The sequence below is a fragment of the Nelusetta ayraudi genome, unplaced genomic scaffold (genome assembly GCF_046127955.1).
Source record: "Nelusetta ayraudi isolate G7.1 ecotype Tasmania unplaced genomic scaffold, CSIRO-AGI_Nayr_v1 ptg000007l, whole genome shotgun sequence".
NCBI lineage: Eukaryota > Metazoa > Chordata > Actinopteri > Tetraodontiformes > Monacanthidae > Nelusetta > Nelusetta ayraudi.
The window spans coordinates 3,843,859-3,869,820 of record NW_027466057.1 but is presented as its reverse complement, the minus strand read 5'-3'; the positions used below and the strand labels follow the sequence as shown (position 1 = coordinate 3,869,820).

Genomic DNA, 25,962 nt, shown 5'->3' with positions numbered 1-25,962 from the left:
AAAAGTCATTGTGACCAGCAGAGGGCGGTGCAGCTTTAAATTGACGCAGATGCAACTGGGTAGAGGGATGACATACTTTGTTGCTTATCTTCTTTAGAGCGCTGCACTAAATCAAAAAATTTAGAATTGGAAAGTATTCTAATATCTTCCTGGCTTGTTATTGTGTATCAGACAAAAATACCGAATTTTTTAAAAAATGCATTAAAAGAAAAGATCATATATCAAAGCAGGGGAAAGAGAACTTCAGCAGATCACGACTATTCATCAAATGTGTGTTTTGAATTAACAACTGCTCCACGGAGACGACGAGGCATTCCTGAAGGAAGGCTGAGATAAAGAAGTCATCAAATAGCAGACACTCACAGACTGAGAAGGCTTTTCTGATGTTATATTCTGTCTGTGAATGCACTGAAGGTTGTGCTGCAACTTTTCATTGAAATATTCTGCAGCCTTCCCTGTGCCCTGCTCCTGTTTTCAACTCCTAACTTTTCCTGGCTTGTTCCTCCTCATTAGTTTTCACATTGATTTTGATGGAAAGCACATACTGGGATATTTACAACATTGCACACCTCTGCACAAAGGCCCGCCAGCGAAGAAAATGCGCAGTGTGGACACATAAACCCCAGTTTGTTATTGATGTCTGTGCTACTGTAAAGCAGGCCGCTGTAAATCCTTTCCATAACAAATCTAAATCATTTTGCCAAACCAGCATGAAAAAAAAAACATAATTCTGAACTTATGGGCAGCCATATTATGCGTGTTGGGGTTTCCAAAGTTAAAAAGCAAAATAAAGAACTATTTGAAAAAGGCCCGATGTCCCACGTGCTGTTCCTTACCTGTGCGTATTTATTCCCTCCGTCTGGGAATTGAAGCGTTGTTGAGATAGAAAGGGCAAAGGTTGCAGCCAGCTGGAATGCAGTGAAGCTCCAGGAGCCTGGAGATGTGAGATGGAGAGCGAGCTTATATTCACTCCAACAGTTGCCTGTGTAAGGCTACTATTGTGAATAATGTCGTCACTGTCAGTGCCTTGTAAATACGACATTGAAAGGGACTTTTCAATCACACACACCTTAGAACTGTGAAAATGTTGCCAGTTATAAGGAAAATGTGCTGTTATACTTCCGTTAAACCCATTCTAGACATGATGAAAAGTATTTTGTATTTCACTCTTTTGGAGTGTGCGTGTTTCTGTGCGTGTGTGGAGTTTGTTGTTGTGAATTTTACCAAGACGGTACGAGGTATTGGTGCGCCAAGCTGCGTGACGTAATACCGAGTCGACGGCTGGATGGATAACGGGACCAGAGCAGGGGGGTAGCTCCGCCCACCTGAGAAGCCGGACACAAAGTCCTTCCCGGGCGTCTCTGCCCAAGTGTGTCAGTAGGTTCAGTGTCAAAATGGAGACACAACAACAACAACATATGAAAGACGCCCTCCAGCGGTGCATAGACACGTGTAAAGACGAGCTGTTCGGCTTGAGCCGGGACATCTGGAGCCGGCCTGAGGTGGCGGGAGCGGAGACGCATGCGCACGACACGCTGGTCAGTTACTTCTCTGGGCTCCGGACATGGACGGTGGAGAAGCAGTACAAACTGCCCACTGCGTTCCGGGCCACTTGGGGCCCGTATGGCGCTGCTGCCGGTGGCTGTGGGGAGGCCGGAACCATGCTGAACGTGGGCTTCCTGTGCGAGTACGACGCGCTTCCGGGTATCGGCCACGCGTGCGGTCACAACTTGATCGCCGAGGTGGGCGTGGCCGCTGCTGTGGGCCTCAAGTGTGCCATAGAAAACCAGGCAGACCTCCCATTTCAAGTGAAGGTAACTGTACGTCCGAGTTAAAGGTCTGAGACGCAAGCTCATTTTATTTTGAAAAATAATCAAATAAAATACAAATCTAGTCTTAATAAGTCATGTCAAAGAGCTAGCATACACGTTTTCAACATCCCCATCCTGCCATCCCTGTTAACAGAGTTTTACTTTGACATTTTTACACCCAGAGGACAAATTAAAGGTTGTTTCCCCCCGCCCTCCAGATAACAGTTCTTGGAACCCCTGCGGAGGAGGATATTGGAGGAAAGATTGACCTGATGGAGGCAGGGGCCTTCGATGACATCGACATGGTCTTCATGGCTCATCCTGCGCAGCAAGACACCTCGTTCCTGCCCTGCATCGCAGTCCATGAGCAAGTTTCTCATCCCCTTCCTCTCAAATTGTCCAACAAAGAAACCAGTTGAGAACGGTTCCCTCTCCACCAGCCCTAAATGGAAAAACAAAAATAGAGATATAAATAAGCTGTTTTTTTTCTGAACGTACAGATCAACGTTCTGATTCTCTTTCCAAAAGAGAATGTTCATTCAACACTTGCCCCATTACTTCCCAACTTTCAGACAGTGAAGTTGTTTGCAATTTTTCCGACCTCTGCTGCCCGATAACCGTCTCTTAACAGCCTGTGATTTTCCCCAGACGTAGTAATGTCTCTGCTCTAAATGAAAATAAAATCTATCGTCTTATTGCATCGTCTTATTGCATCGGCCCTAAAGCCCACATGGCCATTAAAATACAGAGCTCTGAGCCCGTGCTGCTTTGTGTTTCGGTGAGTTCTCCTCTTTTAACTGCTCTCTCGGTGCGCTGCAGTGTTTCCGTGAAGTTCCACGGCAAGGCCAGCCATGCCTCCGCCTACCCCTGGGAGGGAGTGAACGCCCTGGACGCCGCCGTGCTGGCCTACAACAACCTTTCTGTTCTGCGGCAGCAACTCAAACCCGATTGGAGGCTTCACGGTGAGCGACGGTTGTCCTTTCAAAATAAAGTCCACCCCCCCCCCCATCTATAACGGTAGGCTTCTTGAGACAGTATTTGCTACTGAAGCTACAGTGAGTTGGACTGACAAGCAGGTGATTTGCATTTACAGCATCAATGTAACCCGGATTTCTCCATTCTTAAGTTGAATATCATGATGGACAGCTGTCATTTATGACATTAGTTTGAATTGTTTGAAACATTTCTAATATTCACTTTGCATTTTTTTTTCTTCTTCTTTTACAACAGTCGAAATCTGAGGGGGATCAGTCCAGTGCTATTTACTTGCATTTATTCCAAACATGTTTTATGCTGAAACAGGTTTGAGAATTTGAGCTTTTTATATACTCCTGCTTTCATTTACTGTCTGGTCTCGCCTCAACAGTATGATTTGGCTGCTGATTATACATATCATACATAATAGGTTATGCCTTTTCCCCTACATCTCTGCTGTGAAACTTGGAAATTGGTTCCACAGCGATTTAAAAACTTCTCAGTTATGATTTCCGCGTTCCCCTTCAACTGTCTGTGACTTGTGCATCTAGTTCACACATTTCAGTCCCTAATCCTTTCTCCACGTTCTCGCTCTCTCTCTCTCCCTCCCTCTCTTCTTTGTCATACCCAAGGCATCATCAAACATGGTGGAGAGAAGCCCAACATCATCCCCGCCTACACTGAGGTGGACTTTTCCCTGCGCACGCCGCTGTTCAGAGATCTGCCTGTGCTGAAAGCCAAAGCTGAAGCTTGCTTCAGGGCAGCTGCTCTTGCCACCGGCTGCCAGGTGAGCGCTCACCTAAGAAAATATATATAAAAATCAAAAAAAATGCTGTTTTCCATCAGGTACCCCTCCAGCAGTGTGCACAGTGTACCCCTTGTGTCGGTTGCACACACTGCCATTGCATAACACCATCCTTTCCAAAAAAAAAAAGAAGAAAAAAGTCCCCATGCTGTGAGTGCTGAACCCCCTGTTACATAATTCAGTCTTGACTTCAGGCCACTTGTCTCCTACATCTGGACTTGCTGTGGGCATGCCGGCATCACATTAACATGCAAGCCTGCACGAGGTTCCGTAAACTATTAATATTTACTTTCTTTGGCTCTGGCCAGCGGTTGTGAGTTGAAAGAGTCATATTGCGATCGTGATGACAAATTGCACTGTGTGATCGCTTCAATTCACAATGATTATAGATCACTAATGTTGTTTTTGTTTTGTGTTTTATTGTTGCGGGGCTGCAGCCCATCATTTACAAGCTCATTGGTATTCATTTCTGGATGCATGTCTGCTTTGTATGCCCGGTTTTAATGTGGTGGTCATTAAGTGGCAGTGATTCATTGCCTAGAAAAGCTCTAATGGGTTCTCTTTCCAGAATCAATATGACACACCAGACAGAACGCTTCCCAACGCCATAGAATTTTAAAATAGATTTTTTTTAATTATTTTTATTTCACGTCATTAAGTGCCCCCTCATACGACTATAGTGATTACAGCAACAGACAAATTTGCCCAAAAGCTGAAGTATAGACTTGAAATTAGTTTTGCCTGCAACTCTTTGTTGTCATACAACTACAAAAGGTGATGAAAGACAAATCGTGCAGCAGTTTCTATTGACAGGGTTGCTTTCCTGTTTGCTTTAGGTGGAGATAAGTTACCCAACACATGCCTACTGCAACATTGTGCCCAACGCAACACTGGAAAAGCTTTATAAAAATAACGCAGAAGCCTTGGGAATCAAGTTTCCGGAGCAGCCTGACAACTTTGCCGGTGGGTGGAAATCACAATTCCAAACAGTGGGACGGACAGAGATGAAAAAGAGATGAAAACCCTGCTCGGGAGCGTTTTCACAGAGATTTTATAATTACCTGGCAGGTTCGACAGACTTTGGCAACGTATCCTTCAAAATCCCCGGCATCCATCCTTTCTTCTACATCGGCACAGATGCGTTTAACCACACGGAGGAGTACACAGAGGCAGCAGGTATATCTGCACGCCTCCGCTGGGAGCGCGAGCGCACTTGTTTTCCACTCATGAAAGTGAATGTATCAGATGTTCCGAGCCATCAACTCGTTTTCAGGTCACTTGGTAAGTCTAGTTTTATTTTTATTTACCTCACCCCCCCCCCCCCCCCCCCCCCGCTCTCCCCACCCCGCTTCCGCTGTTCTCTTCCTTCCACGCCAGGAGCGGAAAAGGCCCAGTTGTTCACCCTGAGGACAGCCAAAGCCCTGGCGATGACAGTTGTGGATGTGGTGTGCTGCCCTGCTCTGCTGCAGCGAGTCAAAGACGACTTCAGGCTGGCCCAGCTGAAAACGGGAGAGACGAGCGGGGAGCAGTGACGCAACCTTGGCGCCGCCACAAAAACGACAACATTTATAGGGTCCGATAGGGCAAAGATAATTTATTTATAATGCTAATTTACATTCTGGCCCTGGTGGTATATGTCAGTTAACAAGAAATGTGCCCGTTGATGAACAGTGGCACATTCAGGGTGATATTTGCATTCAGTGAATTTGTTGCGGCAAATCTGTCGATGAGCGTTTGTTCTTCGAGAAAATTACTCTTGCATATTAACCTCCAGTAAATCAGTGACATGACCAGTTTTTATAAAGTCAAACTGTGGCTTGTGATACTCGAAATTTAATGTTTCACAAAGTCACAGCAAAACAAACAGGAAACCTTTTACTCTTCAACAGCCATGGCTTTGTTTGGAGCAGATTAATTATTCACAAATATTGATTTATGTATTTAATTTTGTTGGACTCACCCCGTGCCTGTTATTTTGATAAACATAATTAACATTAGGGGGGAACTGGTGGGTACGATGTACGGCCGCCTTGGGATGAAATTAAATCACCACAACCCTAAAATTAAATATCAAAAATGTTTTACAGCCTGGTGGTCTGCATGTAGTTGAGCCCTGCTTGTTGGTCTGTTTACTCATTTTAAATTCTGGGCATGTTTTCACCGGCGCGCAGGTTGAAAAACATTTGCCTCCCTCGAGAGGTCACAGATGTGGTGGAAAATTCAGGTCGCGGACATCCATTTGATGCATTATGCTTTTCATGTTCTTTCAAGGGTAGCAGTGAGCAAAAGTAAGTGGAGTAAAAAAAAAAAAAAAAAAAATCTGACAGAGACACTGAAATTGAGATCTACACTTTTTGATTTTGAAATCGGCAGATGCCGATGCTGATTAAAAAAGAAAATATATACAAAAAGCTGCTTGATTTTTTTTTTGTATGGATGCTCATCAGCGAGTAGACCTGTGCCAGGTAAGAGGAGAGACACTGCAGCTGGAAGCTACCCAAAGACGAACTAACAGCTGTAAAATCATATCCTCTGGCACAGTTTAAATATAATGTATCCTATCAAAACAGGATTGAAGATTTGGCACGGGCGCACACACCTTTGACGTCTCAGCAGTGGAATGCTCGAGCTAACATCCGAGTGCTTGTTTTCATTTTCCTTTTAATTGACGTCTGCAGAAGCAAAATTCCGAAAGAGAGAGAGAGAGAGAAATAAAAAAGCGATACGCAGCGTGCATCACATTTTTCCACAGTTCCACGTTGTTCCCTTGAGCTGGGTTATTCATCTGATGTGAAACATCAATAAGCTTGTTTTTTCTCAATCATTCACATTTTGCGTTAACAAAAGTATAAAGTGTTTTTTCAGCTAAAAAAAAAAAAGACAGTAGAACTAGCAACTAAAAGTTCACAGCCAACCTCGAGGCCTCACAACACCAAACAGAACATGATGAGTTTCACTTGTATTCAAAAACGAAAAAGAAGCAGAAGGACGTTTTCAAAAATAAAACTGTCAACACCATAAACAGTTTTTTTTTTTTTTTTTAGGATTTCACATAAGAGCAGTCAGCTTGCTTTTGCCTTAAACTTCAGCACACAAATACAGCAAGGCCTGTGTCTGTAAATGACAAAACTCAGGCTAATAATATTCAGTTCAACAGTGTTGGAAAAGGCATTGCATTTTTTTTTCTTCTTCCATTTTCTTCATCAAGACTGCGAAAAAGCGACCGCTGGTTTCTGTACAAACAAATAAGAAACTGCAAGCAGAGCTGCTTCCCGACTGGAAACACTTTGTCGGAACAGCCTGTCTGCGATTCATAGCACCTCTACGGCACGTCCGCAGACATGCCTGGGAAGTGGAAAACACAATATTTGTCTTGAAAGGGGGGATGTGTTGAAGTATTTGTGCACTGTCGAAGCGGCGGTGCGGAAGTGCGAGAAGGCGTCGGAACCTGCGGCAAAACATCGCTTACGCTCGCTGTCATAACACATTCCGAAAAGCCTTTATTCTCATTTCCGGGGAAAAAAAAACCACTACTGAGGACTTCAGAGGGGTGCCTGTACAGAAGAGGATTGGGGCCACAAGAAGAGAAAAAATTATGAGGAAAGAATTTTTTTTCAAGTCTTCATTTTGAGAATAAAGTTGAAATTTCGTGAATGCAATTGAAATTTCAAGAATGAAAATTGAAATTTCGTGATCAAAGTGGAAATTTTAAGATTAAAGTCAAAATTTCGAGATTGAAGTCAAAATTGCGTGATTAAAGTCGAAATTTCGAGTACAAAGGCAAAATTTCAAGATCAAAGTAAAAAATTCCAAGATTAAAAGTCGAAATGTCGAGAATAAAGTTGAAATGCTCTGCACACAAGCCTTGTGGAGTACTTCCATTTTCGCCAGTTTGCTGTTTACTTCACTTTATTCACAAAATTTCTTAAAAATCGAAATGGAAACTTCAAATCTTCAAATGTCTTTCCTGTAATATTTTTTTTTTTTTCTTCTTCTGGCCCTAATCCTCTTTCGTATGTGTGTATTCTAGGACAGTCCCGTCTCCTTCATCGATCTTCCCAGCGGAGAACGAAATGAGCCGAACGCTCCGTCAAATGCTTCAGTTTCTGGCTGATTGTCGGTTTTAAAAAAGACAAAAAAAAAGAAAGTCTGTGAAACGCGTGAGCTCACAAGCGACGAAGGGAAAAGTCCTGCAAGGCGGCAGTATCGCCACAAACGTGTCCTCCCTTCAGACGCGCTCAACGTTTGCGAACGTCGTCCGACCGGCTCTCAGCGAACAAGCACGACACCGACCACAGGACAATCACACAGCGAGAGAAAAACAAACAAACAAAAAAAAAAGCGGCAACACCGACTGTCCTCCCTCGCTCGTTCGTCAACCTTCCCCTTCCCCCACTTCGGGCTCGTCAGCAGCCCGGGGGTCCAAGCGGGCAGCCACGCTCGCCGGGTCGCGACCCGGTCGAGCTCCCGGAGTTCCGTCCATCCCGGTCGGACAGAGTTTTTCCTCCCGCAGCGTCACCAGGCTACAGGTAGATGGACCAGTAGATGATGTTGAAGAGGATGTACGCTCCGGGGAAGACCACCCGCGAGTACTTGTCTATGGCGTGCGTGTCTATCCAAATGTTCACGTAGCCCCTGGGTGGCTTCACCTGGCCGGTGATCTGCGGGTCGCTCAGCGCCACCTGGGCCAGCATCCGCTCCTGGCGCCCGCCGTTCTCCGGCATCCCGTAATTCCCCGTGGTGTTCATGTCCATCGACCCGTAGCCGGTCATCTGGGGGTCGATCATCATCTCGTCGGGGTTGCCGATGCCGCACGTGCAAGGCAGCTGTGGAGGAAAACGGGGGTAAAAAAGGTTTAGGGGAGAAAATATTTATGCTTATACGGAAGAGGATCAGGGCCCCAAGAAGAGAAAAAAATCCAGACAGAATTTTCAAGTTTCCAATTCAAAAATAAAGTTGAGATTTCATGAATAAACTTGACGTAAAAAAGACGAAATTTCGTGAATAAAAAGAAAGAAATTTTACAATTGATGTCGAAGTCAAAATGTTGAGAATAAAGACTTTATTCACGAAATTTCAATTTAAAACTCAAAATGAAAACTTAAATAAAAATCTCCATCCTGTAAAATATAAATATTTATAAAACAAATAAACATGTTAACATGTTAAATGATTCCCCCCAACCGCCCTCAAACCTGCATTCTCAAGGCACGCGAAATAACTTTTGCATGAAATATTTACTGAGGGATGTTTGCTCTGGAAATATTCCTGAGGGTATGTGGGCAATTTGGCTCCATATGCCGCAGCATTTGGCAGATGAAGAATAGCAATAAAGCACACGAGATGTACTCCAGAAATAATTTGCCACAGCCCCAGGAGGAAACGCGGAACCAATTTGGAAAATATTTATCTGCTCTGCTGGAAATGCACATAAAAAATGCATGCGTTTCGATGACAGCTAAGGCACATTCTGAAGGGGAAAACATCGCGACGCGACACCCGGGTTTCGCCCTGTTCTTGTGTCGAGTTAAAGGGCGATTAGCGAGCGTGCGCGTTTTTAATAACAGTTTTAAATCAGGACTTCCTCATTCGAAGAGGAGGTCACGGTCTTTCCAGATCAATTTCATACTTTTATTGGACCTTTAAAGTCCAGGGAGAGAGTGAAATATGATGTCCAGCTAACAGCACGCGTGGGCATGAGTTCTGGGCCAAAACTGCGTGAAATAACACTGGAAAAATCTGCCACTTTTTCCAGTCACACGTTTTCTCTCTGTGATGTTGTGCGACGGCGTTACGACAAGTAACATGCAACATTTTACGACAACTTTTTTTCAATCACTCATATCCATGCTGATGCCCGAGGCCCGACACCTGCAGCACAAGCAGCACAGCCTTTCATGGAGTGCCGTTCTACCAAACAACATTCAATACATGTCAACGCAAAGAAGCCCTAAAACCCAAAACGTGGACTTTGCTGACAGCTCAGAGCATCAAGACAAGAGGAGAGGTCTTTTGGTATTGTTGGCGAATTCTCACACTGGCAATAAGCCAGTTTAAGTGACAGCGAAAGGAGTCCAACTGTGCCTATTTTCTCTCTGGAGAAACTCCCCCGACATTTGCACCACTACCACCCATGTTTTCTAAAAATCTTCAGTTTCTAGTCTGTCACTTGAACGACTTTGCTCCTGGTCTGACCTGGAATTTTCTACATATCTGCTCTCTGTGACATCACAAAGGGCACTGACACCTCAGAGGTAGTCCCGGTTGACAACGCGACCAGCCACATTCCTTCCACCTTGATGCGTTTGTGCTTGCGCCTCTCCAGTTACGTGGAAGGCACGACAAACTGCTTCAGCATGCATGTGATTTTGTGGATGGTTGTAAACAGAAGGCTAAACATGCTGCTTCCTGTGAGTGCGAGACCGCTCCAGTGGAGTCCGAGTTGGAAAAATAAAAACCATAGAGCTGTCAAATATGAACTCTTTAATGACTGGACATATATCAGTGTCACACTAAGCACAAACACTCAAATAAACCCATCAATTCAAGCCCCTAAACAAAATCCAGTTGCCGAGCCAGTCACTTACTCTCTCCCTCAGCTTCCTCTCTTTCCTCTCCTGCACGGTGGAGAGGTAGTTGACCGCCGCGTACTCGATCACCGAGAGGAAGACGAAGACAAAGCTGACCCAGAGGTAGATGTCCACCGCCTTGATGTAGGAGACCCTCGGCATGGAGGCGTTGACCCCCGTGATGATGGTGGACATGGTCAGCACGGTGGTGATGCCTGTGGGCGAACACGCAGGGAGTCAACGTTCCTGTTCAGGCGCCGAGCGCTCGACACCAACAGAGGTGGAGATGCATTTAAATCACCAGCTTTATATTCACGCTGTCCTTCAGCAGGTTAAGCGTTTCCCTGTGTGAGCGCGCTTATGTAAGGCATTTGTTTGAAAGGACCGCATGTACTCATTTCTGCATTCAACTCCATTATATTCAGTTTTATGAAATGATCTCGAATGCTCTGCGATCTTTCTGAACGCACAACCATCAGTCAAGATGTGCCTTACAAGTACGGAAACATTCTGGTGTTGAATGAAAACCGTTTCCGGCGTCTAATCAAAAGTGATTGAGAGAATTTCCGAGTGTGCAAAATTCTGTGCGAACACACTAAAAGTCGGCTGTTTTAAAGAGTCTGAAATATAAACCATGATGTCCTGTTGACTCTTTTATGGTTGAGCACCACCAAGTGTGATTATAATACAGAGCCTTGTTTTAGAAATATTTACTGTCAAAGCCATCCCATATGAGTTCAGCACATCCTTACTGACTTTCCTGCGGTAGTAATGTTCTTAGAGCCTTCTATACATCATATACACATTATATAATTATATACACATAAGCATTATATACACACACACACACACACATATATATATATATATATATATATATATATATATATATATATATATATATATATGTATATATATATGTATATATATATATATATATATATATATATATATATACATATATATATATATACATAAATATATGTACATACATTTATTTATTTATTTAGTCATTCATTTATTCAAAAGACCGCTTAACTCCCCACTTAACTCCCTTGAAAGTTGCCAGAGACTCAAGAGACGCACGCAGCTTAGAAGGGGCTAATTAATTTCATGGTCTCTTCTCCACTGGAACTTTATGAGAAGAATTCCCTAAAACGTTCAAATGTGAATGCAATGTTTTGAATGTAGATGTGAACCTTCAGGCGCTCGTTTTACGATGGATGAGTAAATTTGCTGTAAATGCCGAACATCTGCCATGGAGAAAGAAAATGTTATACGCATTGCACCACATCAACCTGTAAACCAGGGGTGGCCAAACTTTATTTGCAATGGGCCACATCACAGAACCCTGCCATTTTTTCGTTGATGGGGGGGGTGGGCTTTGGAAATTGCGCTAACGTCCCGGCATTTTTAGTTAAGCGGGGGGGGCGGAAGCACGCTGTCGCTGTCGCGCTACGCTAACGTGTCGGCAAAGTTAGGTGTCGGATGTGGCCCGCGGGCCGTAGTTTGGCCATGCGTGCTTCAGACAGATAAAAACATTTGTTGCATTTTTTAAAAGCTTAGTGTCACTATGGTGAGGGCGGAAAAGACACGTATCGCACATAAACTAAAACGCAACATTTCACGTGCAAAGAGTACGTTAGCTTGTTAGCCGGCGCGCTAACGAGCTAATGCTAACGAGCAGAATACTGTTGCCTAACTTCTGCCATATTCCTAATTAGGCGTGGTGGTAGTAGCGGAGGCTACAGTACTCGCACACTTCCTGGAAGTACTGAAGACACAATGTTTTATTCACTTTACCCTCCGCTGCCCTCTGCAGCTCCAGCACCGAGGCGCTTTCATTCAAAGTGCATGAGGAAACAACGTGTTCTGGAGGCAGCGCTGCCAGACCCAACAGGTGGTTTCTCTGATTCCCGCTCTGTGCTCTGTCTTTTGAGTCGGCAGTGGAAAGTTCACGATAAATAATGAAATCACAATGAATTTTTTCATGACCACCAGCGGAGGCACGGGTGAATTTTGCACAACTTCTGTTCGACTGTTCCCAAATGACCGCATCGCACCTGCCACGACATTCAGCATCTCAACGCTGATGAAATATTTTCAGAAGACACAACGCGATTTGGAACGCACCAAATTAAACATATGAATGAAGGAAAACGACGGTGGCCGCGCCGCTCCTTCTATTTCCACAGTTTAACTTCTCTGTGGACCAAGTGTAGCCACTCCAGCTTTGTGGAAATGTGAAAGTGGATTCTCTCATACCCAGCGGCACCCTGGCGGGCACGGCCCTGCGGTCGATCCAGAAGGACACCCAGGAGAGCATGACCATCAGCGTGGCGGGAAAGTAGGTCTGAAGCAGGAAGAAGAAGATGTGCCGCCGCAGGGTGAAGTGGATGTACAGCCGATTGTACCAGCCTGGAAGGAATAGATATATACACACATATTTTTTTTTTTTATTATAGAGTCTCTTCACATATTAATTCTAATTCTAATGTGCCACACACACACACACACACACACACACACAGATGCACACTCGAAGCAGAGCTGCCCGGCAACCGTGGCGGGGAGAGATATGGCAGGAAAAGCCTTTTTATGCTTGAGGTTGCAGCTGTGAGCTGCATAGAAATTTCTGTTTTTTTTTAAAGACGGCTGTACACTAGCTGGCAGTGTGTTAATTAGATCCCTTAGTAAAAAAAAACTTTGCAAGGCTTTTAGTCAAAGAAAATTACGACGACGAGGAAGAGCCGGCGGTGTGAATGCAAAAATAAAGAAATAATTGTTGCTGGGTTTTTTTTTTTTTCCTTCTTAAATCGCCGCTAAATGAGATGCATGGAAGAAGTGCTCCACTTACATGCTTCACACATGTGTCTGCATAATCAGCAATGCTCGCTGTGTACATGGGGAGTGTTTGCGGGGTAGTGCGGCACCTGTGCTGCTGTAGAACGCCAGCTTGGTGGTGGTGTGGAATTTCTGGATGAGGAACTGGGACAGCGATATCCTGTCGTCGGTGTTGAGCGACTCATTGCCTTTCTTCCAGTACAGCATCAGGTCGTCGTCGGTGTACGCGTCTAGAAGGGAGGAGGGCGGCGATCAGTTCAAGGACACAGCGCTCGACAAAACGCCGCCGCCGCAGTGCAGAGTTAAAAGGACTTTTATGTCGCGGCGGCGGCGGCAAGAGAGAGAGAGGGGGAGGGAGGGAGGGAGAGAGAGAGGGAGAGACAGAGAGAGTGTTTGTGCCACCGTGTGCTCTGATACTGAGACTTGTGGGTCGTCTTGACATGGGCACGGTGCATTGAATCTATGAAGGAAATGTAGTAAAATGACGTTCACAGCCGTTTTTTTCACCGAGAAATCCAGAGAGCGGGATATTTTGTCCCTGAAAGTGCCAAGATGAAAAAACAGAATTCAGTCTCCAAAATGTAGAGGACGTAAATCTGTGTGCGGCCAGTTGAAGGGGATTGTAACCTGCTCGAGCTCATCGTGCCGCAGGTTTTGTGGCTTCAGAAAAATGAGCGCGGCAGCAAGATCGCGAAGACTTCGTCACACAACTGTTGCTCCTCCACCTTCAACCAGCTTCCACTCTTTTTTTTTTTTTTTTTTAAGATTTTCAATGGGTTCTTTCCCAGAGGGGATATTTTTGAAAGAATTCCAAGCGAAGTGTTCCGTTTAGCAGGACAATACACGCTCCAGGACAGGCATGGGCAAACTACGGCCCGGGGGCCATATGCAGCCCATTAAGTTTTTTAATCCGGGCCGCCGAACTTGAAGAAATAATATCAATAGTCAATAGTAAGTCATAAAATAGCTGTATTTCATCCGCTTTTCAGTGTTTTGAGAGTCATTTCAATAAAGAGCTGAATACTGTGGGGCTTCAAAGACACTGATTTTGTTGTAACTTTGCTTTTTTGTTCATTTTCAATTGACATTAAAGCACATGTTTTCTTCATATCCCATGATGTATATTTTCGTCCTATGAGGTGGGTCACCAAAACGCTCCATCCATCTGCTCCAGCTCCGGCGCCTCTGTCACATCTTTGGCTGCGTTCTGACTGCAGGCGAATCTGATTCAAGTCAAATTCCTTCTCAAATGTTGCAACTCACTGTTGCGTCATTTCCATGACGTCATTATGGGTCATTAATGTGGCCCAGTCTGAACAGAACCAGATCCTATTTAAACATTTGCTAAAAACAGTGTGGACAGTCAGCCCTAAAGATCGGATTTGAGAAGGAATCTGATTTGAATCAGATTCGCCTGCAGTCTGAACGCAGACAAAACGTTTTCCCAGCCCTGCTCTAGAAGAAGTGATATCCTCCAGTTAAGAGCAACTTCCAGGCGAGACCATTTTCAAAAACATTTTTTTTTTTTAACCAAAACTGAGGTGACAGATGGATCAACTTTCTGCCCCGGGGTGAAATGCACACTTACAGCTCTCGATCTCCAGCGAGCAGGTTTGTGTGTCCAGCGGGAAGCGGCTCAAGTCCATGTTGCACATGGCGGTGACAGTCACTCTGCGGTGGGGGAGGTGGGAGCGGCCCGGGAGGTGAGAGGAGGGTGTGGGTCGCAAAAAAAACAAAACAAGTCAACAATCACAGGGGACACAAAGCAATGAGCCGCGGCTCTAATTCAATTGTTTGTAAGAACAGGGACGACGGGAGATTTAACATGTTTGCGCGCCGCGCTGGGTCTTTGTGAGCGGCGGCAGACGGGCGGAGCAGCCGACGACACCGCCGCTCACCGCGTGCTGGAGGGGGATGGGGCGGGGAGGGGCGAGGGGTGCCAGCCGCACGCTGTCACTCCAGCCTCAAAGGTGCCGACCGCTGCGCCGCTAGACTACAGAGCGCCCTCTTTCCTCAGATTGCACCACTCCACCACACTCTTCCTCCAACACCAAATGTTGTTTTTTTTTCCCCCCCTGTGTGTGTGCGTGTGCATAATGTGTGCGTGGCAGCAACACAGAGACTACAGCTCGCATTTAAATATGCCATCTGAGAGCGTCGGCGACAAATAAACGAAGCCGGAATCCCGGCACAGCGGGACCTGATTAAACAATGATTAAAAGGTTCCTGCGGTGATTTGAGAGAGAAGAAACAAAATCGCGAGGCATCACCTGATTAGCCGCGCCGCGTTTGTCGGCATCGCCCACTGCGACCGTCGATGACGCGTGCGTCCGTGCGTGCGTGTTGTTACCCAAAGTGAAAGTCACAGAAACAGGGGATGAGCAGCATCCGCTGGCACATCAAAGGCTGCTTTGTGTTCTCCACCTCCGCTGCAGCTCACTGTTGTGTTGTGCGCCACTGTTGTTGAAATGCTTTGTGTCGTATTAATGGGATCTGGCATTGTAGTTCGCTTGCTCCGTCTTAGCAACACAGACAGACTCCCAGGGAGAAAATGTGCCTTTTCCTAGTGAGTCCGCATTCGGGAACTAATTAAAAGCAGATTCCAATTATTCTGCAATTTTCTCTGCCACCGCCGCGCTCCCAGTCCAGCTGATTTAAACAGCGACGCTTATTTATTTATTTTTTCTGTTTTCGTTATCCCCTTTTAAATAGCGTATCGCTGCCATGCCGAATAAAGGGCGTTATTATGTACAAGTTTTTACATGAAACTATCAAGTTATTTCATATGTCGAAAGGCTCGGCATCACGTGAGAGTTTACGTGATAAATTTCACGTGATTTCGTGATAACGAATCTAAACTAAACAATATGAGATATAAGCAAAGGCACCGGACTAGATTGTCTTTTCATGTGTCATTGAGCTGCTGCAACTTGATGAAAATGTGGATTCGCCACTGTCAAGATTTCTTTGAGCTTGATGCTTTTCCAAAATGCTCCTCAAAGTACACAAGCTAATATTAATGTCATTGACGGTGCTCAATAAGTTCAGGATCTCACCGTGTTTCAAACCAACTTTAAAGTACATTTTAATTGAATTGTGCAATCAAGCCATAGTGCCTTGTTTATGCCTCATTTTGTTTAGTTTCAATTCATTATCATGTAATAACATGAAAAAAATCACGCAAAAAAAAAAGTGAAAATGATCACGTAGAAATATGAAACTGTCACGTAATTACATGATACTGAGTTTTCTACTATCGCGATATAACGTCACAGTTTCATATAAAAACGTGAAACTTTCACTTAATTACGACAAATACTTCCGTATTCAGGCTGGTTAACGTTAAAAAAGTCCACGTTTCTACCTGAGACTGTAGAGGACGTTGCCGTCGGGATAGACCCTCAGCATCACGTTGTCGGTGGTGGTGTCGTGGATGAAGGAGCGCTTGGAGTGGACGAAGAACATGTCGGGCACCCAGATCTTCTTCACCAGGCGGCTGTCGAAGGTCATGCTTTGGTTGTTGGTGCTCTGGAAGGACAGCCGCTCGTCCTTCCAGTAGTGGCGCAAGTAGAGAGTCATGGTGAAATCCTGGGGGAACACAGAGGAAAGCGCTCGTCAATAAATCTCCCGTTTGCTCTGTGAAACACGGCAATGTGGCTGATGCATTATGATTTCACGGTCGTTGCACTCAGACGTGCCAAAGTGCAGCTGCTTTGTCTTGCTCGGGAAACGTGAAACAGTAAAGCATTTTATTATGCAGCAAATTATAATGATTGCAGCTCCTTCAGAGTGTTCTGAATACATCTGAAGGTTTTATAAAAGTGGTTGGGTTTTTTTTATCTTAGAAAAAAGACACTGCGCGTTATATCTATTTTAACCAGAAGCCAAATCTTTTTTTTTTTTTTTTTTTAATGCCTGGGCAAAACGTATGACTATAACTGGACGTGGATTACAAAAGCGGAGGCCAGGGGTGTTAAAAAAACCTCACCATGTCCACCTCCGAGATGGTGTCCAGACTCTCGACCTGAACGTCCACTCCCACAGGAATCGGAGGGCCTGAAAGAAGATGGAGACAGAGGCCGAGGTGCTGCTGTTATTTTCAGCATCGCTGTATTTATTCCGCGGGAACATGACACCGGGTGGGAGTGTCGCCATCACCACAGAGAGCGATTGGAGCTTCAGGGAATCAGTTTTTCCGCCAAGACGTGGTCACAGACCAACACTTTGCTCTATTGGGATTCTGCTCTTAAGCTCTTTTTCTGCCTTTCTTGCATCAAGTGCCTTCCGACGGCGGGCAAACATGGTGCGTCCAGGTCGTGTAAGACGTGGTGGGTGTTAACCCGCCGGTGTTTTCCACACCCTGGAGACAGCAAACAGATTTTTGTCTCGAAATACACTTGTGCATTCGCTGCAGCAGATTGTCGCGTGATTAGAACGGAAGAGTGGAAGAAAAAAACCCTCATCGCTCCTCTGAGTAAAAGCCTTCATGCATGACATTTTTAATTTAAATACAGATCTCGTGCTTGTTGCTCCTGTTGGCTTTAAAAAAAAAAAAAAAAAGGGACTATATGAATGGAGACGGACAGCTAAAAAGATTATGAGAATGCATTCAATGCTGCTTTTTCCTGGTTAAAAACAAAAGCCTGTGATCCTTTATCACGGCGTAATCCCGCAGTGTAAAAAGCTTGACATCAAATCCCTCCAATATACGGTCGCGCAAAAGACGTGCATTAACACTCTTGCGATGTAAATAACCGCTCTGCGATTGGGAGCTCCGGCACAGCTTGCACGGTCCATGTCATTAAGACCCCCGAGAGCTTAATGCTCAGAGGACGGTTTGTCCCGAACCAATGACCATCGTCGGCGTCCGTCTCATCCGACCGGAGCTTGATGAGCAGCCGCCAACCGACGCCACGCGGCTAAGTCACGCTCGGCCGGCACGTTGCAGATGAAAAAAAAAAGCGCCCCCAGCGGGTGGAAGACATCGGGTGTCCTGACCTCCGAACGCCGGCCTCATGGTGAAGTCGTGGTCGTCTATCCTCAGGAGCTGCTCGGATTTAGTCATCGGGGATTTGGTCATGTCGGGGCTGCGTTTGTAAATGGGCCTGCGGGGACAGAGACAGGGGCAGAGGGTGGGAGAGGTCAGCCTCGGAGAACATGACGTTTTCGGCGCTGAAGGTGAAGGAGTGAATCATGAAGGGCACAAACCCTCCGGTCTTGTGGCCTCCACCTCCGTCCATTTGGGTCTCTCTTCGCAACCTAGCAGTTCAGCGAGGGGAAGAGACGAGAGACAGGAAAGGGAATGGTTAACGTCTGGGATTTTTTTTTTTTCATGGTGAACCTTTATTCAAACCCATTTCCTTCACAAGGTCTGGTCAAACCAGAAACTATTTTATCCGCAAATCAAAGAGCCTAATGATCGCGCGCATCCTCCTCACATCCGCGGTGGCGCCCACGCAGCCGGCGCTTCTCTTCTCCGTCACTTTTACAGACAGCTTTCTGTGATTTTCACAAAGGCCGGAAGAAGGGAGGGAGGGAAAGAGACAGAATCCCCAAAAACCTAAAATGGATTATTGAAGTCGAGCATGTTCTGACAAGGCGCTATCAAATCCCCGTGACAACCAGAGCAACGCATTAAAGAAACACCAAAGAAGAAGAGGGGGAAGAGGAGGGCGGTGGAGGGGTTACAAGAAGAAAAATTTAAAAACCGAAGGCCAAATGAAACGGTAATCAGAGGGTCTCTCCCTCTCTCCGTGACGCCAGCAGCAGCGTTGTGGGGCGGTATTGTCTGCGTCCATCCAGCAGCTGGTTCCTAATCCTCTTGGCAGTGCCCCACCAATCCCCCCCTCTCTGCCTGCCTGCAGCCTGCAGCCTGCAGCACACCGCGGCAGACCGCTGGCCGTCTGCTCCCTGCTCTGCTCTGCTCTGCACGAGAGTAGCAGCGACCTACAAGCGGAGAGAGCTGCACGGCCCAACCAGACCTGTTCAGTCTGAGGCAGAGACGAGGCTGAAAGTCGCTGAAAACTGACGTGGTCACAGAGTATTTTATCGCTTTCGAGCTGAACAATAACCCCGTCCATTTTCTCCGTCGCCATTTATCTCGTTTCCGAAAGGCCCCTTTTTACTCCTTCCCCGCTGATTGGAATCACACTCAATGACTGAGGCACAATGTCTCGCGCCGCAGGTGAGCAGGGAAAGGCTGACTGTGCCGTTACAAAGCGTTGATTAGGCAGCTCGCGCTATTCAAAGCAATTACCAAGATACTTATCATTTGTAGCGCTGCAAAAGTGTGACAACAATTATATTGGTTGGTGTTAACTCGGCAAAGGCTAAATTAGCCCCTCAGTGGACGGTCACTTATCACACGCTCAGGAAGTGAAAGGATTGGAAGTTGTTGGATGAAATCACGAAGTTCAGGTGTTCTTTCCGCTGTACGGCTTCGGCTGCATTCCAATCACAGAGGGATTTTAATCATGTGTAAAAGATGGACGCAAAGAGGCGTTTCACCTTTCAAATAGGAGTTAGTTTTTCAAATGCGCCAGAGCTGCCAATACTAATTTGACATTTACATTGAGATTGGAAGTGAACAAGGGACAAAAAAACCCCTCATTATCACCTGCAGTGGTTGACTGGTTGTTTTTGATGAGCTGCTTGTGCCCTGAATTATGTTTTCTGCTTTGACTGAAAAATGTTAATGGAATATATATATACTGTATATGCATGTATACATACGTTTGAATACACACTGCGAATGTAGCCAAACCCAGTATTCATCTCTGATCATTTAAAGCCATGCATGATGTAAAAAAGGGGAGCTGTGCCGCTGCAACCAAAAGTGACATTCCTCACATCTTAATGGTCTTAATTCTCCATAGATGTAACATGTGAGTGGGACTTTGCTGTCCTACACAAATCCCCCCCCTATCTGCCTCTTCTTTCCTCCTCAAGGCAGCAAGCAGGAAGGGGTAAAAAAAAAGAGAAAAAAAAGAAAAGAAAATCTAAGTAGTGCAAACCCCCACAAGCCTCGCTGGCAATATCCAGCTGCTTTTCCCAATTTCACAGTCATGAGGAGGAGGAGGAGGAGGAGGAGGAGAGGAAGGATGAGAAGCAAAGAGTTTATCTGCTGCACGGGAGATTTTTGCATCCCGCGAAAAATTAAGGAGGGGGGTGGGGGGGAGAAAAGATTTACATTCGATTTGTATTCTTGGACCCTGCGTGTCAGCAGACAGGCGGCCGATGTGAGGCGACTCTTAACTACACTGGTGGGGTCTGGGGTGGTGGTGGTGGTAACGAGGCAGCCCCCGTGCTGCTGGGAGATTGAAAGGGCAGCTTTGAGCCACTTGAACTTCCCGCCTCCTCCGACAGCGATCGACAAACGGCGCCCCGCTGGAAGCCGCCGGAGCGCTCACCTGGGTTGGGTGACATCGTCACTCTCGGCGGAGGGCGTCTGGATTTACCAGATGGCTCCTCCACGTTAGCGCGACTCGCCCGCCCGCCTGCGCCGCGCGCACTTGAGAGTTTTATCGCGCGTTCCGATCGGCGGACGCGCAAACGTCGAGCGCATTCACTTCACCCGAACGGATGAGGACATTAGCGAGGGGCTGAGTGCCGATTTCTCCTCTGATCTATAAATATAAAAGGAGTTATATAATGGAAAGTGATAGTGTATCTAAAGGCAGGGGGATTATGATTCGGCAGGGTTTATTAAATATACTAAGTGGGTGAAAATCATTTGGGGTTGATAGCGTTACGAAGCGTGCAGCAGGGCGCTTCGCGTGCTTCGGGGAGGTGGTGGTGGTGGTGGTGGTGGTGGGAATCTTATCATCTTCGCCGGAGATTAACGCAAAGACACTTTGTGACGCTGCCGCCTCGGGCATCTAATAGCTCAACTGCGCGCTGGTGTTCCTACCAGGGGATTCTTGTCCGTGTAGATGAGTTCGATCGGAGAGGAGTGCAAGCCGAAGACAACATTTATGAGGATTTGTGTGTGTGTGTGTGTGTGTGTGTGTGTGTGTGTGTGTGTGTGTGTGTGTGAGAGAGAGAGAGAGAGAGAGAGAGAGAGAGAGAGAGAGGGAGAGAGAGAGAGAGATACAAACTACGGACGGACGATTCCGTCCACGTTCCGCCGAGACCGGCAGATGAGGTCGAAGATTACGGTTGACGGTTCGGGCCGAGCTGGTCAGCGGATCAAACTGTTCTGAGGTATGGAAGCTTCTCCGGACAAATCACTTGAGAGGGCTTCGCCTCCTCTGCAGTCGTGGCAGTTGTAATTTTGAGAAATTCCACACTGATTTATGAGAGAAATAATGTGAGGATTGATTTTTTTTTTTTTTAATAAAGGCTGGATTGACTGCTGCCTCACTGGTTCCATCTGAGGAATTGAGTTATAGAAACCAAAAAAAGCTTCACGCACAAATCATTTTCCCCCCAATAGTGTATTTAATGTCTCTCACTGAAAATTGAGCTTCACCTTCTCACAAAAGCAATGACATAGCCAAGAAAATCTCCCAGTTCTCTCTCTCTCTCTCTCTCTCTCTCTCTCTCTCTCTCTCTCTCTCCCTCTCTCTCTGCTGAGCAGGGAGAGGCACTTAGAAAGAAAAGAGCCAGTTTTAACATTCAGTCAAATAGGGGAAGAAAATCACCACTTCCACCCTCTTAGGAAAAATGCCGTTGCTGCACTCGACTAAACAAGGGCTGACAAGGCTGACTGCAATCTGTACACATTTTCCAATGAGTGCGGCTGCCGCGTTGAACACGAACTTGGAACAAATTGCCCACCAAATGTGGCTCATTCTGGAATAACACGCTGTGCATGTCAACACCCCACTCTTCCTCCTCTTCTTCCTCCTCCTTCTCCTCCTCCTCCTTCTCCTCTCTACTTCTCATTTACTGCCCCTAATCAATTATTATATTGTGAATATAGATGCACAGACCTTTAAAGAAGGAAAGAAAGAAAAAAAGAAGAAGATTGAAATCCAGTGATTGTGGCCACTTTTTTGATTTGGAAAACCTCAAATTGAAAAAAAAAAACGCTGAAGTTTCCGTGTACAGGACTTCTAACGTCACAGTTAATTGAATCGATAATGTGCGAGGACACTTTAGCAATTTGCCCATGCCGTTCAGCCCCCCCGACTGAAACAATTTAATCCAATGGAGGCATTAACGAGGCAGCAATTAGCCTAAATAATCACCTGAAAATGACATTGACTATCGCTGCCAGCGCGGGGACGCAGTCATTAACTGGCCCCGCAGCAGTTGTGGGGCAAGAGAACACAGCATCCACCAGTAGTACATAAATAGACGTGGAGATTTAGGTCTCCCTCTCTCTCCGGTGCGCTCTCTCTCTCTCTCTCTCTCTCTCTCTCTCTCTCTCTCTCTCTCTCTCTCACACACACACACACACACACACACACACACACACACACACACACACACACACACTATCTCTCTCCAATCTGCCGTTCGGAATAAGTATGTTTTCAGGAGGGGGTGGGTTGGGGACAGCACAGGTGACACAGGACCACGGCTCCAAAATGTGTTCAAACATGAAGAAAAACAAACAAAAAAAAACTTACAACCTTCCGACATCATTCACATTTTCTGCTGGACATGTAAAAATATTTTAGATGCAAATAGCCTAAATTTAACATTTGCATTATTTAAAATAAAAGTCCTGATTTATTTATTTTATTTTATTTATTTATTTTTAAATGTCACGTTTGACCGTCTCGTATATCCCGTCTTACCTGCTCTGCTTGTAGGTCTCCAGCTTGTGACCCCTCGACTGGGCCGTCCTCCCGGCGGCGGCGGCGAGCCAGACACAGAAGAGCACAAACACAGCATCCGCCCGCATGGTTCACATTCCCCGGAGGACGCGCGCACCTCTCTCCCCTGTCAGTCAGAATCTACTCCCCTCCAGGGTCTGGAGCCCTCTGCCTTCCTCAGACATTCCTTTGTCCGGCCGCGGAGCAGAAAACGGCAGCGGCTGCGGCTACGCTGGGTTATTCTACGGCCTGGGAGGAAAACATCCTAAGGTGCTTAATCTCCACAGTAGGAAAAGCAATTTTGACTAAACCCATAAATCCTTGAGCGTCAGATGGTACAGATTTGATCCCTCCAGCGGCGGATGTGCCTGCCTCTCTGTGCACTGCTGTGCTCTGATAGCCTGCACTCTGATGTGCTCTACTCCACTTTGCACCGCCCAGAAAAACCAATTCTCACAATGATGCGGCGTGCTCATTTGTAAGGTCAACGGTTGAGAGAATGTGACTCACAAAGGCTGAGAGGAAGCTCCGTGTGTGTGCGCGTGTGTGCGTGTGTGCGTGCTCGCGCGCGTGTGTGTGTGTAATGCAAAAGGGCTTCGCAGCTCCCTCTTATGCCGCAGTCTCATTTTTTGGCATGTCAAAAAATATTTTTTCCCACTCCCTCCCTGCTTGTGCATTCTGTTTTTCGCCTGTTGACGTTTTCGGGATCTCAGCGTCACTAAAACCAGTTGGGGAAAGTAAAAGCGGTTTAACGATCCAAGCGGTATTTCATTGCTCCTGGCTGTTATTTGTCTTTTATTCGTATTATTATTTCAGTGAGGGAGTATTTTTGCACGCACCAAGAGGAATAAATAAGTAAATGCACTGGTGGAAGTGCTGCTGAATCCAGTAGAAACGAGGCCAACAGAGTTTAAAAACTAAACGCCGACATTACACCTGTGATGTTTTTTTTTTTTTTTTTAAATATATCGTTTGTGGGATTTTAAGGCAAAGAAATGAAGGGATTAGGGATGCGGACGAGGAAAAAACAAACAAAAAACAAACCTGCAGCAGTCTGGTCATCCAAATTCAGCATCGATTGTTGTTTAGCAACACACAGGAGGCTGCATCACAGTTTTATCTGTCAAGGCGTGCCGTCCTCCATCTGAATCAGCCCATCAAAGGCATCTCAGCAGTGACGTCACCGCCGCACAGGCCATGTGTCAGCCTGTTCATCGTTTTTTTTTTGGTTTTGTTTTGGTTTTTTTAGGATGAACAGTTGGATTATAAGATCATGAATGTGGGTTAGCGCCACGGACGTCAATCTGACAATTGGTGTAAGTAATGTCGGTTATTGTTTGTGTTTCAGATTTGCCGGATCTTTCTTTACCGGTTTCCCGCTGGCAGAGCTTCAACGACGACAAGGGAACACACGATTAGGCAAATTCATGTAATTTGCATAGCCGTCCGTATTTTACATGAAGCAGTCCCTGTACGGTGGTTATGCGCGCTTCTGAATAGAGGCAGCAAGATTATTGCTTCCCTGAGCGTCGTATCAGTGTTTGAAAAATGATTTTGGAATGATTTTGGAATGCATAATTTTTTATTTTTTTTTAACAAATGGCATAAATGTAACTTTTTCAAGGGGAGACTCTAACAGAAAACACTCACAGGAGTTCCAGTAAGCAGAATTACTGGGGCAGATTTGGCAAAATATCATAGAACCAAGACACCTTTAAGACACTCTGCAATATTTGAGCAAAAACATCCATCCATCCTTTATTTTTATAGGGCGCAATGAGAACTGGAGAAGAAAGAGATGTCACACATAACCTCAGTGTGTTCGCCGACTTCTTGTATATATTTATATTCATGCAAATGATTCACCTCCTTCTCTCTGCCTTCGAAATAATTGCCTATCTACTCGCGGCACCAGGAAACAAAAAACAGCAGGTGAACGGTCGCTGCTCAATGCTAATAATAAGGCAGCCTGCTAAAACGATGGCCCTAAACTGGAACTGAGAAGAAAACACAACTGCAGTAGACAACAACAGAGACTTCCTCTCTTTTGCAATACCTTCACCTAATGAGTATAACCAGCTCCACATCCATCCATCCATCCATTTTCTATCACCACTTATCCAGCGCTCAGGAAAACCATATGGACAAAACCATGTCCAGTCAATTCTACGAACCGTTTAGAGTTCCCAATTAGCCTGATGTGCGTCTACACGGACTGTGAGAAGAAGCTTCAATACAGACAGACAGAGTGGGAACATGCAAACTCCACTGAAGCTGTGAGGAGACAGTGCTAACTATTACACCCATGTCCTTATTAGACAGTTCCATACATTTCCATCTTCTATCTTTCTACGTAAACTGTTTCTCTCTTCCTCCCACAGCTGGTGTATTCATCTATCAACAGATCAGAACTGCCAACACATTTCTTTAAAAATAATCTGGTTGACAACGCAACATCATCACGTAATGTCATTGCGTCTCTACCTGTTTTCCAACACTGGACCGAGAAGCGCCTGAGCATAGTGTGGTTCCTTCTGTGAGAGAAAGGGGAAGAAAAAGAAATCACACTGAGGAGATGCAACTGAATTCGACAGGATGGAGCTTTCACATGAATACACAAGAGGAGAACTCATGAGAGGAGACATTTAATTAAAAATACATGCTGACATTTAGCTCGGCAATGTTACCGGTGTTTGCTGAAGGCCAGTGGAAGTCCATATTAATATAATAAGTTAAAACCAGGGTAGTGTGCACTGGACACCTTAAAAATAAATAAACAGCCGCTTTCTGAAACAGTTTTCATCCTTTATGATATGAGATGAAAATCTTTATTTTGAATAAAAAAAAAAAAAAAAACCCCAATGAAAGCCACAGTATATATATAAAATAACAACAACAACAAAAATGTGATCACAGGTCCTCTCAAAAGCGTTCAAAAAGGAGCAGGAAGAAGGATATACTTATTTACTCCGACCCCTTAATAATAATATAATCATGCTCCAATATAAACAGTTTCAATTATAAATGTATATCTTCTAATCATGTGACATATAAATGTATATCATATAATCCCATTATATCTTTATACATGGTACATTTTGATTTATTGTGATGTTCTCTGACAAAATAATATAATAATAATAGAGGACACCACAATTCGGTTTAACTGCCAGGAACCGACTCATGAGGACTCA

General features: G+C 45.4%; 2 protein-coding genes across 3 annotated transcripts in view; one reads left to right on the top strand and one right to left on the bottom strand.

The window, feature by feature from the left end:
• Positions 1-1,286: 1,286 nt before the first annotated feature.
• LOC142883248 (peptidase M20 domain-containing protein 2-like) lies at positions 1,287-5,677 on the top strand. Its single transcript, XM_076017971.1, has 7 exons — positions 1,287-1,814; positions 2,030-2,178; positions 2,631-2,773; positions 3,419-3,573; positions 4,428-4,554; positions 4,660-4,767; positions 4,969-5,677. Exons 1-7 carry the CDS (start codon positions 1,395-1,397, stop codon positions 5,121-5,123), a joined length of 1,257 nt encoding a protein of 418 aa, XP_075874086.1. The 5' UTR covers positions 1,287-1,394; the 3' UTR covers positions 5,124-5,677.
• A 1,936-nt stretch (positions 5,678-7,613) lies between these two features.
• LOC142883247 (gamma-aminobutyric acid receptor subunit rho-1-like) overlaps positions 7,614-25,962 on the bottom strand; it is a 21,839-nt gene continuing 3,490 nt past the window's right edge. The window contains exons 3-13 of one of the 2 annotated variants that reach the window (XM_076017969.1): positions 25,253-25,302; positions 22,751-23,017; positions 18,213-18,263; positions 18,003-18,109; positions 16,993-17,060; positions 16,369-16,592; positions 14,593-14,675; positions 13,094-13,234; positions 12,426-12,578; positions 10,179-10,375; positions 7,614-8,417 (exon numbers count right to left, since the gene is read on the bottom strand). In XM_076017969.1, coding sequence (XP_075874084.1) covers positions 8,115-8,417; positions 10,179-10,375; positions 12,426-12,578; positions 13,094-13,234; positions 14,593-14,675; positions 16,369-16,592; positions 16,993-17,060; positions 18,003-18,109; positions 18,213-18,263; positions 22,751-22,857 — 1,434 coding nt within the window. In that variant the 5' untranslated portion in view covers positions 22,858-23,017; positions 25,253-25,302 and the 3' untranslated portion in view covers positions 7,614-8,114. Of the gene's footprint in view, positions 8,418-10,178; positions 10,376-12,425; positions 12,579-13,093; positions 13,235-14,592; positions 14,676-16,368; positions 16,593-16,992; positions 17,061-18,002; positions 18,110-18,212; positions 18,264-22,750; positions 24,310-25,252; positions 25,303-25,962 lie in introns of those variants that run through there. The other variant, XM_076017970.1, reaches the window with a different exon arrangement.

Excerpts from the sequence above, each read along its gene's own strand:
- LOC142883248 (XM_076017971.1), top strand. The coding sequence starts at position 1,395 with ATGGAGACACAACAACAACAACATATGAAAGACGCCCTCCAGCGGTGC. Across the intron at positions 2,179-2,630 it reads CCCTGCATCGCAGTCCATGA|TGTTTCCGTGAAGTTCCACG; the intron begins GCAAGTTTCTCA and ends GGTGCGCTGCAG. Across the intron at positions 4,768-4,968 it reads GGAGTACACAGAGGCAGCAG|GAGCGGAAAAGGCCCAGTTG; the intron begins GTATATCTGCAC and ends CTTCCACGCCAG.